Source organism: Pristiophorus japonicus, chromosome 6 (assembly GCF_044704955.1).
Source record: "Pristiophorus japonicus isolate sPriJap1 chromosome 6, sPriJap1.hap1, whole genome shotgun sequence".
NCBI lineage: Eukaryota > Metazoa > Chordata > Chondrichthyes > Pristiophoridae > Pristiophorus > Pristiophorus japonicus.
In genome coordinates, this window is record NC_091982.1 from 256,916,826 (window position 1) to 256,933,709 (window position 16,884).

Below are 16,884 nucleotides of genomic sequence, written 5' to 3' on the forward strand. Positions count from 1 at the left end.
TACACAGATACACACCCAACGGAAAAAAAATTATTTTGCACCTTTCCCGACCATAGGACGTCTCAAAGTACTTTACAGCCAATGAAGTGCTTTTGAAGTGTAGTCACTGTTGCAATGTGGAGACAGCATACAAATACCAACTTACCAACTTCATATACACACTCACATACAAACATACTCACACACATATAACTCTCCATACACAGACACACTCACTAACATATACCATTCCAAATGTAGGTACATACCGAACCAACATACAAACACTAACTTTGAACACACATTCACATACATAAACACACACATATACATACCACTCCATATATAGATACACCCCCAACCAACCAACATACAAACAACAACTTCATGTACACAACAGCCCATACACACAAGTAAGGGCACAGAATGTACTCTGGGTGGGGAACTTCAATGTCCATCACCAAGAGTGGCTTAATAGCGCCACTACTGACGGAGCTGGCTGAGTCCTGAAGGACATAAGTGCCAGACTGGGCCTGCGGCAGGTGGCAAAAGATCCAACATGAAGGAAAAGCCTACTTGACCTCATCCTTAGCAATCTACTTGTCGCAGATGCATGGGTCCATGACAGCATAGGTAGCAGTGACCACCGCAAAGTCATTGTGGAGATGAAGCCCCATCTTTACACTGAGGACATCCTCCATCATGTTGTATGGCACTACCATGAGATAGATCAAGAACAGGACTAGTAGCACAAAATTGGGGGTAACATGAGGCGCTGTGGGCCATCAGCAGCAGCAGAATTGTATACCACCACAATCTGTAACATCATGTCTGACATATCCTCACTTTACCATTATACCATTACTATCAAGCCAGACAACCTACCTTGCTTCAATGAGAAGTGTAGAAGAGTATGCCTGAAGCAGCAGCGGGCATACCTGAAAATGAGGTGCCAACCTGGTGAGGCCACAACATAGGACTATATGGATGCAAAACAGAGGAAGCAGCATGCCATAGACAGAGCTAAGTAATTCCACAACCAATGGATCAGGTCAAAGCTCTGCAGTTCTGTCACAGCTAGTCATGAATGTTGGTGGACAATTAAACAACTAATGGGAGGAGGAGGCTCCATGAATATCCCCAACCACAACAATGGTGAAGCCCAGCACATGAGTGAAAAAGGCAAGGTTGAAGCTTTCTCAACCATCTTCAGCCAGAAATGCAGAGTGGATGATCGATCTCGGCCTCCTCTTGAGGTCCACACTGTATCAGATGCCCATCTTCAGCCAATTTGATTCACTGCATGTGATATTAAGGAAGGGCTGAGCACATTGGATAAAGCAAAGGTTAGGAGCCTCCAAAAAACACGGCTATAGTGCTGGGGATATGTGCTCCAGAACTAACCACATCTCTAGTCAAGCTGTTCCAGTACAGCTACAACACAGATGTCTACCCGACAAAGTGGATTATTGCCCAGGTATATTCTATCCACAAAAAGTAGGACAAATCCAATCTGGCCAATTACTGCCCCATCAGCCTACTCTCAATCATCAGCAAAGTGATGGAAATTGTCGTAGACAGTGCTATCAAGTGGCACTTGCTCACCGATAACCTGCTCACCGATGCTCAGTTTGGGTTCCGCCAGAACCACTCTTATTACAGCCTTGGTACAAACTTGGACAAAACAGCTGAATTCCAGAAGTGAGGTGAAACTGACTGCCCTTGACTTCAAGACAGCATTTGACCAAGTCTGGAACCAAGGAACCCTAGTAAAACTGAAGTCAATGGGAATCAGGGGAAAAACTCTCCACTGGCTGGAGACATACCTAGCACAAAGGAAGATGGTTGTGGTTGTTGGAGGCCAATCATCTCAACCCCAGGATATGCTGCAGGAGTTCCTCAGGACAGTGTCCTAGGCCCAACCATCTTCAGCTGCTTCAGCAACGACATTCCCTCCATCATAAGGTCAGAAGTGGGGATGTTTGCTGATGATTGAACAACGTTCAGTTCCATTCGCAATTCCTTAGATAATGAAGCTGTCCATGCCCGCATGCATTTGCACCACACAAGTGCCAGATATGATCACCTCCAACAATGAGAGTGTAATCACCTCGCCTTGACATTCAATGGCATTACCATTGTATAATCCCCTCACGTCAACATACAGTGTGTCACCATTGACCAGAAACGTAACTGGACCAGCCACATAAATACTATGGCTACAAGAGCAGCTCAGAGGCTGGGTAATCTGCAGCAAGTGATTAACCTCCTGACTCCCCAAAGCCTTTTCACCACCTACAAGGTACAAGCTAGAATGTGTAATGGAATATTCTTCACTTCCCTGGATGAGTGCAGCTCCAAAAACACTCAGGAAGCTCAACGCTCTCCAGGACAAAGCAGCCCGCTTCATTGACACCCCATCCACCACCTTAAACGTTCACCCCCTCCACCACCTACGATTATTGTAGTACCCTTGTCACATGCATCTCTAATTTCCTGTGTGCGCCATTGACAAGATGTACTGCAGCAACAGCCCCTCTCAAATCTGCGACTTCTACCACCTGGAAGGACAAGATCAACAGGCACATGGGAACACCATCACCTGCAAGTTCCCCTCCAAGTCACAAACCATCCACTTGGATATATATTGCCACATCGTCGCTGGGTCAATATCCTGGAACTCCCTCCCTAACAGCACTGTGGGAATAACTTCACCACATGGACTGCAGCGGTTCAAGAAGGCAGCTCACCACGATCTTCTCAAGGGAAACTAGGGATGGACAATAAATGCTGGCTTTGGTAACGACGCCCAAGAATGAATAAAATCAATGTTTTAAATACCCTGTACAAGACAGTATAATACAGCAGGCTCTCACCTGTAATTATCCCGTGTGGTACAGGACAGTGGTAATTCCCTTTATAGTTCAAGATACTTTCACCAGCAATTATCCCCTGTTTATTATAGGGTCAATCTTACCAACAGGTATCTCTTGGAGCGGGCACTCACCAGCAATTTATTCCCCTTGGCTGTCAGATTTTCCGTGTTACAGGTCACTAGAATATTGTCACCACAATACTTTATGTATGAAACACAATTACAGCAGCCTGGCTTACTGCGGGCTTCCCACATGTTGCACGGTCGGGTAAAGACTGCTGTACTCCTTCCCCTGTACTCATTTATTAACCAATGGAATGTTTTTTATTTCGCTCTTATTAATATCCACCTGCACAGCATTCCTGAATAACGGGGGCAAGACACTCACCGCCTCGGTCAGGGTCGCGATGGACAGAATCAGCAGCACACAACTGAGAGCTGGCACCGGGACGGGCATCTCTGGACACCGGCTTCCACCCACTGCTTTATCCGGCTCCCGACCACAAGAGTGGGGAGGACCAGGGCAACGCTGCTGGACAGACCTGTGGCTCTGGGTCGAGAAGCTCCCGACTCTCACTCCATTTCTTCCTCAGATGTTTGGGAACGAAGTGAGCCTTGTGCCCCGCCTCCCTGCCACACCTCATTACCGCCCGGGATTTTTGCCCAGCGCCTCCCACACCAACAACCTGCTCCCCTGCACAACCCCACCACAAATTCCTCTTTGTTGCCAACCGAATTGATTGGGATTTACCGGCGAAGCGGCAGCGGCTGCCAAGCGGCTTTAAAGCGAAGGAGGAGCCCGGTGAGCGCTGGGCTTGCTGCCGGGGCAGGGTGATCTGCCGTCGCCTCTTGCTGTCCGCCCTCTCTTCGGGACTTCAACCCAAGCGTGTGTCTGCTCCCAGCTTCCAGGTGGAGAATGCAAGCGCACGGGGATGGCAGTGAGCTGTGAGCCGCGAGAGGTGGCCTCTGGACTGGCGAAGGGGCAGCGCCAGAAGCACCGCTGGATCCTGTAAGTGTCCCCAACATGTTCCACCGTCAGCCTGTCAGTAGCCAGCGTGTCTTCCACCTGCTCTTTCTCGCTGCTGAGCACCCAGTAACTCCAGGCAGTATCACCTGTCACTGAGATTTGACAGCAACAAGAGACTTAGATTGAATCATGGAATGATACGATGGGGACCATTCGGCCCATCGAGCCGGTGCCAGCTCTCTGGGGAAAAAAACTATCCAATTAGTCCCACAGCCCTGCAATGTTTTAATATCAAAGTATTTATCCAATTCTCTTTTGGAAGTTACGCTTGAATCTGCTCCGCCACCCGTTCAGGCAGTGCATTCCAAATCACAACCCATCCCAGATCTTTTCTTTCTTTAAGTAGTGTGGCCTGAATGCTTTTTTTTAAAAAACAGGGTTTGTTATTACGTGTCAGGGCACAGACACGATGGGCCGAATGGCCCTGCGTGTTGTAATGTTAGATGATTCTGTGATAACTAACACAGTTTTTGTTTTGCGTTTTATTTCTGTAGGTTTTCACCTGCTCACTGCAAGGACGGCACTCGTGGAGTAACCGGAGCGTGCAGTTATTCTGAAGTTTATCAACGGCGGTGAAATATACCATTGGAAGAAGATTTTCATATTCTAGGTTTTATTTTTCTCAAGCTATACCACGACACGCGCAGTGCTGTATTCTGTTAAATGTTCTTGCTTTCAGAATAAGAGTTTACGTTTTGCTTTTTGCGTCTGTTTTTTTTTTAAGATGCCCTGAGCATTGTGAAGCGTAGAGATTGACAAGAGACCCCGAGAACCCATAGTATCGACAACAAGACACTTCGCGTGAATGGCGCTGACAGGATTCTTCAACAGATGTCTTGCCCAAATTGCCCTTTGGTATGGCGATGCACTTGCTTGCTTCTGATACGCTAAAACAACTTGGTACCAGTTCATATAAAATGACAATCCGATCAGTCGAACTTTTAAACAAACATTTTGAATCTGGACTAACCACTAATTCAAATTATTTCTTTTTCCCGACTGAATAGGTTAGTGTTGGTACAACTCGTCTTACTCCGGGGAATTCATGCGGTAAGTACTCTGCAGAACAATCCGAGCTGCAGGTCATGTGTGTAAAAAAATAACGGGGCTGAGATGATTAATACGATTTAAGACTAAATGGCATCCCGTGCAGTTAAAGTATCCAAACAGGTTTAATCTGATTTGCAATTCATCTCCGTTAAAATGAACCTTTTGTTCTCTGGTTTAAAACATAGTTCAACCTTGTCAGAAAATAAAACACAACAATCTTGGCGTTAAATCTACCCCTTAATCTAAACTTGTGCTCATCCAAAATCTGCTGCCCCTATCCTAACTGGCACCAAGTCCCGTTCATCCATCACCCCTATGCTCGCTGACCTACATTGGCTCCCTATCCGCCTTGATTTAAAAATTCTCATCCTTGTTTTGAAATCCCTCCATGGCCTCACCACTCCCTATCTCTGCAATCTCCTCCTGCCCCACGACCCTCGGAGATCTTTACACTCCTCCAATTCTGGCCTCTCACCCATCCCCATTATCAGTTTCATCATTCGTGGCTGTGCTTTCAGTTGTCTGGGCCGTAAATTCTGGAATTCCCTCCTTAAACCTCTCCGCCTCTCTACCTCCGTCTCCCCCTTCAAGTCACTCCTTAAAACCTTCCTTTTTTAACAAGCTTTTGGTCACCTGTCGTAATATCTCTTTATGTGGCTCCATGTCAAATTTTATTTGATAAAGCCCCTTTGGGACATTTTTACTACATTAAAGGCGCTATACAAATGCAAGTTGCTGTTGTTTTAACTTTTGACTGACAAGTTGTTGGAACTCAATATTGAGACAATCTTAAATGTGTTGGCATATCATTGTGCGAGTTGATGATACTATCATAGAATAATGTCAAATGCCTAGTGTTAATGTGGAAGAGATGAAACAATGGGACAGGTTTAGGGAAGATGCAGCCTATTTCAGCCATGTACTCGGCATGTGGTCTCACTTTGGTTCCATACATCTTGTTTCTATAGATGACCCACACTTGTTATGAAGAATTCTGCAGAATTCTTCGAGGATGTTTCACAGATGTATTCGGGTTTTGTGTTGAGTTCTGAACAGCTGTACTTGGGGCTTCTGCAGAATTCTCATGATGCCCCAACACTTGAATTCGGAGATTTCTGTAAAATTGCTCTTCAATGCTCTAAAAATGTACTTGGAATTTGTGTAGAATTTCTACTGGATTTTTCTGCGTTTGCATTTGGGTTTTGTGTAAAAAAAAATCTTAGTTTCTTTGCTGGAATTTTGGGTTGTGTAACATGCTGAATGGTTAACATACACCAGTATATAGGGCCTGTGAGCAATTCCTCTTCAAATGTTGCACATATATTGGGGTGTCTGTATATTGCCTTTGAATGCTTTACTCTCTACGTCTATATTTGGGGTTCCCTATATCTGTAATTCTGCCAGGGTTTTCAGTACCTGGATTAAAGATTGAATACACATAAATGGCTAAGATCTGTGCTTAGCGTTCCAGTACAATGCCTCTAAGATATCTATATCTATATTTAAGGTTTTCACTGAATGCTTTTCAGCTAATTTACAATTGTATTTAGAGCTTGTGCAGAATTTTTCCTTGATGGTTTCCGTGAAATTAATTTTGATATCCCAGAACTAAATTTTGTGTTTGTGTATAATTCCCTGAAGCTGTCGTCCGTCTGAATTTGGGGTTTGTGCAAAATTCCTTTCCAATGCGCCATGCTTGTGTACAGGGTTCATGTATAGTTCCTTTTGGACAGCTCATGCCCAGATTTGGGAATTATGCTGCATTTGTCATGGACGCCCTACACCAACATTTTAGGGTGGTGTAGAATTTCTCCCTGATGTTACACAATTGCACTTAAGATTTGTTTAGAATTGCTGCTGTAAGTTTCAATGTCCTCACTTGAAGGTTGTGTTAAATTCTTCTGGGATAATCTATTTGGCATACCCCCCCCCCCCCCCCCCCCAAATGATGGCAGCACATGCTAAAGATAGATGAAGAATCATTTCCCCATTTTTCTCTCTTTTTCCTGGAGACACTGAGCCTTGCTGGGTTATGGTTTCCCCGGCAACAGTAGCTCTCCAGTACTAAAGTCCGGTTTTGAGTGTGAGCCCAAGCAGTGACTGCCAGCAGGCTATTCATGGAGGGTAAAATAGCCAAGCCCTTAGTCCTGTCCTCAGCTGTTAGTGATACACACAAACAGGGGCCATAAATAAAAGATAGTCACTAATAAATCCAATAAGTAATTCAGGAGAAAATGGAATGGTTAAGGCGAATACCATAGACGCATATAAGGGGAAGCACATGAGGGAGAAAGGAATAGAAGGATATGTCGGTCGGGTGAGATTAATTAAATAGAGTGGAAGGTGGCATGAACACTGGCCGAATGGCCTGTAAATTCTATGTAAAAACCTTCCAGTAGAAGGATAACAATCGCGAACCAAAACCCAAACTGATTTCTTGCCCTCCTTGACTGAGGCCTACTGGAGCATATGCGCTGCTATCCTGGCTGAGACCAGCAAAATTAGCACAGACTGGCAATTGGACCTAGGACTTTCTGTTTTGTATGGCATAGTGCCATTGAATTTTTCCACAGGCCCTCAGGTCTCTGGCTGATAAAACATAATTGACTAATCTACACAGGGCCAAATGACAACCTTGCCTGAAAATAGGATTATGGAAAGCTGAAGCTTAGGAAGAGTTCCTATTCACACCTACAAATGATTTAAATTTATTAGATTCCACCACTGACTGTATTTTAAAATGTAGTTTTACCTAAGTTTTTACCATAGACTTACAACAATATTTTAGATCAACAGTTATTTTGATGATGTGTTGTTTAGAGTACAGGGAATTTATGAAACATTCCGTACCACATGAATTATGTGGTTGTTATGACTGCTATTTGCAAAAAAATATAGTTTAATCAATGTTGCTTTTTAAAAAAAAGTTGAATAAGGCCCATACTCACATTTAAATTGTAAACATACAGAAATATTGAGATCTTAATTTTTCTTTTGATAGTCTGTACATTAAATAACTTATATTTATATATAACCCATCTCAGAGTGCTTTATGAGGATGAGGTGGACACTGGCAAGAAGCAAAGGCATGGGTGAGCAAGAGAGAGAGAGGGGGAGACTGGTGGCATAGTCAAGAAGGCTCTGAAGTAGCATGGTGAAGTGGTTTTGGAAGAGTTCCAGAGAGCATGGGTGTGATGGCTGAAAAATTGGTGTTTGATGGTGGGGTGGAGTGGAAGGTCTGGGGTACACATAGCAATATAAGTTAAAGGACTGTGGAGGATATGGACTGGGGTACACAGTTGGAAGCGATTACCCTAGACAGGATGGGGCAAGGCTGTGGAGGGATTTGAAAGAGGACAAGGATCTTGAAGTGGATTCACTGGGCAGAAGCCACTGGAGCTGGGCAAGATCTTAATGATGGAAGTTGGTGATTAACCACAAGAAAGTTGAAAGTGTGGGTTAAACAGTTGTGGAGCAAATCAATGGTGACACTCAGATTAGGGAACAATGTTTCTTTCTGTAACATTCAACATTCGTCACTTGATTTTGGAATGTATTTGTTGAGTACATTGACTGATTTGTACAAAGCAAGTTACTTACACGGTGTTTGATGGTTATATATATTGTTGCATGAATACACATTCCACCATGTGATTAACCTACAATCAGTAACATTTTTTCTGTAAAAAAGTAACTTTAGTATCTTCATATTTAACACCCATGTGATAGACATTTCACATAAAAGTGGACTGATGTGAACTCCAAGGTGTACATGTATCAGCAATTTTAACTACTGTAGTAAGTGATTAGCTTTGTCTCATGGCAATTCAATCCCCAGTATGATAAAAGCCCCTAAGTAAGAATTATTACCTAATTGGAATATGACTTATCATAAGTTGGACCTTTTGAGTGATTCCACTTCAGGGCTGTTTCAAGAACAGCTAGATTTTTTTAATATCAGATTTCTGTTAATTCAGATTCTTTTGAACAATAGTTCCAACTATAAATGTCTCACTATTGCAATCCTTGCTATAACTTATTGACTAATAGAATAACCTTAAATATGCCAGATATAACTTATTTAAGAACATAAAGCATCTCAGTAAGGCTTGACATAACATATTTATGAGCATTTAGTGAGTGACAGGCTCAATGTCTTTATACTTGTCGAATCTTCTTCATGGTGGCCACCATCACACTGATAATTTTGCAATGAGAAAGGTTGAACTTTTGTGAGGGGATCAGATTCGTGGGTTATTTCTTTAAATAAAACTATTTTCCTATTGAGATCTTGTTTCATCAGAATCTTTAACCAGTAGCATAGAGTATAAATACCTTGATATTACAATACTTAACATAGCTTATTGGGTGTTGTGCATCAACTCAGTAATGCATGATGTAACTTGTAGATTAATGAGCATCATTTCAGTGATGATTGATATATGTTCTTGTGACGAGCTTGATCTCAGTGATGTTTAAGGTAATTATTGAGTGATAAGCATCATTTTAATGATTCTTGACACAATGTGTTAAATGATAAGCATCATCTTGGTCACGTTTGACATTATTCATTGAGAAGGACTATTGTATTGATGAGCTTTGTAACTTATTGAGTAATGAGCTTGTTCTTGGTGATGGTTGATGTAACTTATTGAGCGATGTGTACTATCTTAGTTATACTTGAAATCACTTTTTGATTGATGAGCCAAATCTCAATGATGTGCAATAAAAGCTATTGATGGATGTGCGCCATCTTGCTGATTATTTTGAATCACAGTGTGATGTGATATAAGCTTGTCAACAAGTTTGTGGTTCAGGAAGTGCATCCGGGAGGACGCTGAGCTCCTTGAGTCTCGTCGCTGAGAGCATGCAGAAATCAAACGCAGGTAGTGGAAGGAGCGTGCGGCAAACCAGACTCCCCGCCCACCCTTTCCTTCAACCACTGTCTGTCCCACCTGTGACAGAGACTGTGGTTCTCGTATTGGACTGTACAGCTACCTAAGAACTCATGCTAAGAGTGGAAGCAAGTCTTCCTCGATTCTGAGGGACTGCCTATGATGAGGGTTCAGTCTTTATTTATTTTCAAGAGCAACCTATTCCATTGAATTGGCATATAATAACGTTTCATCATCATCATAGGCAGTCCCTCGGAATCGAGGAAGACTTGCTTCCACTCCTGAAGTGAGTTCTTTGGTGGCTGAACAGTCCAATACGAGAGCCACAGTCCCTGTCACAGGTGGGACAGACATTCGCCGAGGGAAGGGGTGGGTGGGACTGGTTTGCCGCACGCTCCTTCCGCTGCCTGCGCTTGACCTCTTCACGCTCTCGGCGTTGAGATTCGAAGAGCTCAACGCCCTCCCGGATGCACTTTCTTCACCTAGGGTGGTCTTCGGCCAGGGACTCCCAGGTGTCAGTAGTGATGTCGCACTTTATCAGGGAGGCTTTGAGGATGTTCTTGTAACGTTTCCGCTGCCCACCTTTGACTCATTTACCTTGAAGGAGCTCCGCATAAAACATTTGCTTAGAGAGGCTCGTGTCTGGCATGCGAACCATGTGGCCTGCCAGCGAAGCTGATCGAGTGTGGTCAGTGCTTCAATGCTGGGGATGTTAGCCTGGATGAGAACACTAATGTTGGTGCGCCTGTCCTCCCTGGGGACTTGCAGGATCTTGCGGAGACATCGTTGGTGCTACATCTCCAGCGACTTGAGGTATCTTCTGTACATCATCCATGCCTCTGATCCATACAGGAGGGCGGGTATTACTACAGCCCTATAGACCATGAGCTTGGTGGTAGATTTGAGGGCCTGGTCTTCGAACACTCTTCCTCAGGCGGCTGAAGGCTGCACTGGCGCACTGGAGACGGTGTTGAATCTCCGCATCAATGTCTGCCTTTGTTGAGAAGAGGCTCCCTAGGTATGGGAAATGGTCCACGTAGTCGAGAGCCGTGCTGTGAATCTCACAGTCAACTAGCTCCCCGCTGGAGTGGAACTAAACTACAGAACCAGTGGCAAGCTGTTTAACCTACACCGCCTCCAAGCCGGGTCCAAGATCACCCCAACCTCTGTCGTTGAGCTACAGTATGCGGATGACACCTGCGTCTGCGCACATTCTGAGGCTGAACTCCAGGATATAGTCGATGTATTCACTGAGGCATATGAAAGCATGGGCCTTACGCTTTACGCGTAAGACACAGGTCCTCCACCAGCCTGTCCTTGCCACACAGCACTGTCCCCCGGTCATCATAATGTTTAGGAATTATAAAGCTATCCATCTGTGCACCCATGAAAGGGCAGTGCTCCTGACAACCCATCCACAATGCCATGGAAATGGAGTTTAATGATGTCCCAGCAGTGGGGTGGGGTTCAATGCAGGCTGCATGCTTGTAGCAATCAAATATATCAAATGTGAAAAGGGGACCAATGTAAGACAATGGGGATAAGCTTCCGTGTGCCAGAAATTTTGCGGCCAACAGAATGGCAACCAGAATAGGAATGCTGTGGGGTTTGTTAAATTCATCCATTATGAATGGAGTTTACAACTGCCCAGCATCTGTTTTTAATGTATTAATTGGATTACCAAAGTTGTTGCCCAAACACTTAATAAGCCTACTGTGTGGGGTGGATACAATGGAGGTGATCCAATGAAAGTGGGCCATGTTGTAGTTTTTGTATATTTTTGTGCCTATATATCTGTTACCCATAAGAGTAGCATATAAGAAATTATCAGCCATAGCTAAGCATATCAGCTAAGCAGATACTTTTCTCATTACCTAGCCTTGCTGTTGTCATATGCATAATTAGAAATAAACATCTCAGCAGTAATGCAGAAAAAGTTAGTGCTTTAAAAAAAAAGTTTCAATTCTTTGCTTGTGTGAAATATGTACCCACTGTGCAAGTTGTTATGTTGCTCCTATGGGCAAACTATGTACTTGTTTTCAATCTGTGGTTATGTGCTTGTGCGAATGTTGTGTGGTTATACGATAAACCACCAGCTGCAGGTTGGGGCCATAAAAGGAGCGGACGTTCTCCTCCATAAAAGGCCCGGGAGCAGCGCAAGCTGGTGCAGGAGGGGGACAACTTGGTGAAGGGCGACTGGACTGGACGTCACCAAAATCAAGGTCACTGATTAGAGCGTGGGCAGTTACAGCAGGAGAGGGGGCAAGCAGCAGAGGAGCAGCGAGAGATTGTAGAGCGACGTGATCGTATTATTTGTATAACTTGTATTATTTTGTGCCTTGAACGTAATGAAACATCCCAAGGCGCTTCACAGAAGTATTATGAGATAAAAATTTGAAACTGAACCACATAAGTAGAAATTTAAGATTGAGATGAGAAATTTCTTCACTCAGAGGCTTGTGAATCTTTGGGATTCTCTACCTCAGAGGGCTGAGAATGCTCAGTTATTGAGTATATTCAAGACAGCGATTGATAGATTTTTGGACACTAAAAGATCAAGGGATATGGGTATAGGGTGTGAAAGTGGAGTTGATGTCAAAGATCAGCCATGATCTTATTGAATGGCGGAGTAGGCTTGAGGGGCAGGTTGGTCTACTCCTGCTCCTATTTCTTATATTCTTATGTTTCTATTACACTGGATTGTGGTATCGATTATAACATCACGGATGACTAAAATAGAGGTATTTGGAAGATAGCAATGTTCTCTTCTGAGATGGATGTCTCCACGTTGCCTAATTCTTCAACCACAACAACAACTTGTAATTAATTAACATAAGACAATGTCCCAAAGTGTTTCACAGAGGTGAACTACAAGCAATGGGCAAAGTAACGTTAGTGGCAGTTATTGAAGACATGATCAAAGAGATAGGCATTTAGAAGGTTTTTGAAGGAGTGAGAGCAGCAAGGTGGAAGGAGTGACAAGGAGTGATGCAGAATGACATCCTTCATGACTGTGACAAAGGCAAACCAGCCCTCTCCTCGTCCTTCTTGACTTGTCTGCAACTTTTGACACGGTTGACCACTCTATCCTTCTCCAATGCCTCTCCATCATCGTCCAGCTGGGTGGGGCAGCACTTGCCGAGTTCCATTCTTATCTATCAAATCATAGCCAGAGCATCTCCTGCAATGGCTTTTCTTCCCGCCCTGCATCGTTACCTCTGGTGTCCCCCAAGGATCCATCCTTGGCCCCCTCCTATTTCTCATCTACATGTTGTTCCTTGGCAATATCATCTGGAAATACTGCATCAGTTTCCACATGTACACTGAAAACACCCAGCTCTACCTCACTACCACTTCTATCGACCCCTCCACGGTCTCTAAATTGTCAGACTACTTGTCCGACATCCAGTTCTGGACGAGCAGAAATTTTCCCCAATTGAATATTGGGAAGACTGTTTTCAGTCCCCGCCACAAACTCCGTTCCCTAGCCATTGACTCCATCCCTCTCCCCAACTCCAGTCCGAGGCTGAACCAAACTTTTCGCAACCTTGGGGGTCATATTTGACCCTGAAATGATCTTTCGACCACATGTCTGCAACTAAGACCGCCTATTTCCAACTCCTTAATATCGTCAGTCTCTGTCCCTGCCTCAGCTCATCCGCTGCTGAAGCCCTCATCCATGCCTTTGTTACCTCTAGACTTGACTATTCCAATGCTTTCCTGGCTGGCCTCCCACTTTCCATCTTACATAAACTAGGGGAGATCCAAAACTCGGTTGCCCGTGTCCTAACTCGCACCAAGTCCCGCTCACCCATCACCCCTGTGCTCGCTGACCTACATTGGTTCCTGGTTAAACAACGCCTCAATTTCAAAATTCTCATCCTTATTTTCAAATCCCTCCATGGCCTAACCCGCTTCCTATCTCTGTAATCTCCTCCAGCCCCACAACCTCCCCAAGATATCTGCTCTCCTCTAATTCTGCCCTCCTCAACATCCCTGATTATAATCCCTGAATCATTGGTGGCCGTGCCTTCTGTTGCCTAGGCCCCAAGCTCTGAAACTCCCTGCCTAAATCTCTTCACTTGTCTACCTCTCTTTCCTCCTTCAAGACGCTCCTTAAAACATACCTCTTTGACCTGCGCTAATTTCTACTTATGCGGCTCGGTGTCAAATTTTTATCTCATAATACTCTTGTGAAGCGCCTTGGGATGTTTCACTACTTTAAAGGTGCTATATAAAAGTTGTTGTTGTATACGTACCACAATCAACCACTTTGTAATTCTGACTTGATTCAAACATTATTATATTTGTTTTATGGGCTCCGGTCATCACACATTTTTATAACTGGGAGAGAATTTAAAACACATATTGCGATTTGCTTTTTAAAAACTGCACTGCTCCTCTTGTTGCCAGAATCTTTGGTGATGGTGATTTAATAATCACTTTCAAAATTGCCAGGCTGCAAGGCTTCGAAACGTGTGATTTTTGAAAATACAATTTCATTAACGGGTCATTATTTAAGAAGAGATGTTCTCCTGTTTCTCATTAAAAGCCCCAGAATGATACTGGGGATTAGAGGGTTAAATTATGAGGAGAGGTTGCATAAACTTGGCTTGTATTACCTTGACGATAGAAGATCAAACTGTTTAAAATGTTAAAAGGATTTGACAGGTTAAATGCAGAGACACTTTATTGGGATCATCAAGAATGAGGGGACATAGGGGCCTAAATTGCCCCATGACTAATAGTCGGCACATCTACCATTATTTAAGATTTTTCTCCGCCCCATGGATTGAGCGATTTTTAGATCTTTTTTTCCCCGGTCGGGGTGGATGTCGGGTCGGGTGCAGGGAGGAGGTGCCGTTGCAGTGGGTTGGCTATCGCTCCGAGTCATCAGCACCGCGCTGATGAAGTTAGCGCGTCACCAATGATGGCATCGCGCGCTGACGCGTCACAGCATCCCTCCCCTTCAGTTAAAGCGGAGGGCCACTGCGAACTCTGCAATTAGTTTAGTTCGGTCCACTGGGCTACCAGGGAGGGTTTCGGCCGGGCCAGCGGCCTGGCACCCAAGAGGGGGTGCCGGGCTACCTGTTGGCGGCCTGGCCGAACCCGTGGCCACCATTGTTGGGCTGACCTCAGAGTCAGCTGACAATTAAAATAAAATGGGGACGCCGGCAGCCGCGCCCTCCCTTTTAAGGGTGGATACACCGCCCAGGCACACACAGCTTCCCGCACAGGCGACAGCTGTCAGTGGCACTGACTAGTGGCCGATCCACTCCCTCAGAGAGAATTTCCCGCGGGGCAATTTCCTGCGGCCATCGGAAAGGGGGTCGCCACTCTCAGCTCGGGGGCAATATAGGAAGGGTTGGCCCATTCATCTGCCCCCAGTCACTCAAGCCTATCCACCCCATTGCCGCCTCTAAGAGACAGTAATGGAGCTTAAGTGGGGGAGGCATTTTCGGCCCCATAATCTTTACATTAGAGCTAGGCCAGTTAGGACTGAAATCAGGAAGCACTTCTTCACACAAAGATTAGTAGAATTCTGGAATTCTCTTCCCCCAAAAGGCTGTTGATACTGGGACAATTGACACTTTCAAGACTGAGATCGATAGTTAGGTAAGGGTATCAAGGGATTATGGATCTGCGGTGCAGCTCAACCATGATCAATTGAATGTCAGAGCAAGCTCGAGGGGCTGAATGGCCTACTCCTTTTCCTATGTTCCTAAAAGAGAAATTTCACACCTAACTGTCGATTAAAGATCCTAAACCAGAAAAGAAACATCCCACAATACTCAAACAAATGAAAGAGGAAATGGGCAAACCTCCAGTTAATATTTTAGCTCTCTAAACACAGGAGCTGTCCCGGAGGATTGGAGAAAAGCAAATGTTTTCCACATATATTCAAAAAAAAATGAACCTGGAAAGTATAGACCAGTTAGTCTGACATCTATAGTAGAGAAACTCTTTTGAAAATTTTTTTTAATAAAAACCTGCAAAAACATAAAACATGTATCCGTGCCACCCGACCTGGATGACACACACAAGACATTTACAAGGCCCCTTTTTTATTTATTTTTAGAAACTCTTTTGATGCTTGAAAACATTATGGGAGCTGATATCAATGATTGCCTAAAGGGCATTAATTAGAAGCAATAGGCTTTGCTTCACTAATCTGCAGAAATTCCTTGAGAAGGTAACTAAATATGTGGATGAAAGCCATCTGCTGGATGTATTAGGGTAAGTTTTCCATTTTGGCCATTAATTGTAACGGATGGCAAATTATTGCCCCAAATTATGCAATTTTGTGATATGCGCTCCTGCAGGTGCCTATATTTGTTTGTATGAGATTGTTAAAGTAAGTTAAGGCTCATGGAATCAATGGAAAGTTAGTTAGCTGCAGCAAAACTGAAAGCAGAAGGTGATGGTCAATGGAAAATGCTCTGACTGGGCCGTACTGATACGTAGATTTATGCAGACGTCTGTTCGGTGTCACTTGCTGTTCACAGTAGTCATAAATGGGTTGGAGGAGAATAATTTTTGTAATATAGAATTTACTGATGCTGAGTTCTGTGACTAAAGGCATAAGGGAGAGAAATATCATGTAAAGAGATCTGGAGCAGTTACATACAATGGCTATTGAATGGTAGATCAATTTTAATGTACGGAAGTGTGATGTAATGTGTATTGGAATATGAAATGTGCATAAGTTGGAAGAGGTTCATTGTAAGAGGTAGGTATTGAAAAGAATTTGAATGTGAAGTATTCAGTGACTGGAATGAAGTTGTCAACAATACAAATCAAATACCAAGGTACTGTCAAGGGCATTTGATCATAAGTTGACAGAAATTATTCTAACTTTCATTAGATGTTTGTGCAATTTGACTTCCTATCATTATTAGGAACCCTTTGGGGAAGAGTCACAAGCATAATTTTGAGATTCAGGGATTACTGTTATGAGGAGAGACTTACTGAACTGAACTTGTTTACACTAGAGAAAGGAAGACGGGGTGGGGATGAGCGGGGTGGGAGTGCGGAGAATGTGATCTAATTCTTTAAAA

General features: G+C 44.0%; 2 protein-coding genes across 2 annotated transcripts in view; one reads left to right on the top strand and one right to left on the bottom strand.

Annotated features, from left to right (window-relative positions):
• Window positions 1-3,463, bottom strand: part of LOC139266054 (collagen alpha-5(IV) chain-like) — a 369,608-nt gene extending 366,145 nt beyond the window's left edge. The window contains exon 1 of the mRNA XM_070883888.1: window positions 3,243-3,463. Coding sequence (XP_070739989.1) covers window positions 3,243-3,311 — 69 coding nt within the window. The 5' untranslated portion in view covers window positions 3,312-3,463. The remainder of the gene's footprint in view (window positions 1-3,242) is intronic.
• Window positions 3,340-16,884, top strand: part of LOC139266304 (collagen alpha-4(IV) chain-like) — a 367,140-nt gene continuing 353,595 nt past the window's right edge. Inside the window, exons 1-4 of the mRNA XM_070884125.1 lie at window positions 3,340-3,863; window positions 4,376-4,491; window positions 4,606-4,736; window positions 4,889-4,931. Of these exons, the coding sequence (XP_070740226.1) occupies window positions 4,687-4,736; window positions 4,889-4,931 (93 nt within the window). The 5' untranslated portion in view covers window positions 3,340-3,863; window positions 4,376-4,491; window positions 4,606-4,686. The remainder of the gene's footprint in view (window positions 3,864-4,375; window positions 4,492-4,605; window positions 4,737-4,888; window positions 4,932-16,884) is intronic.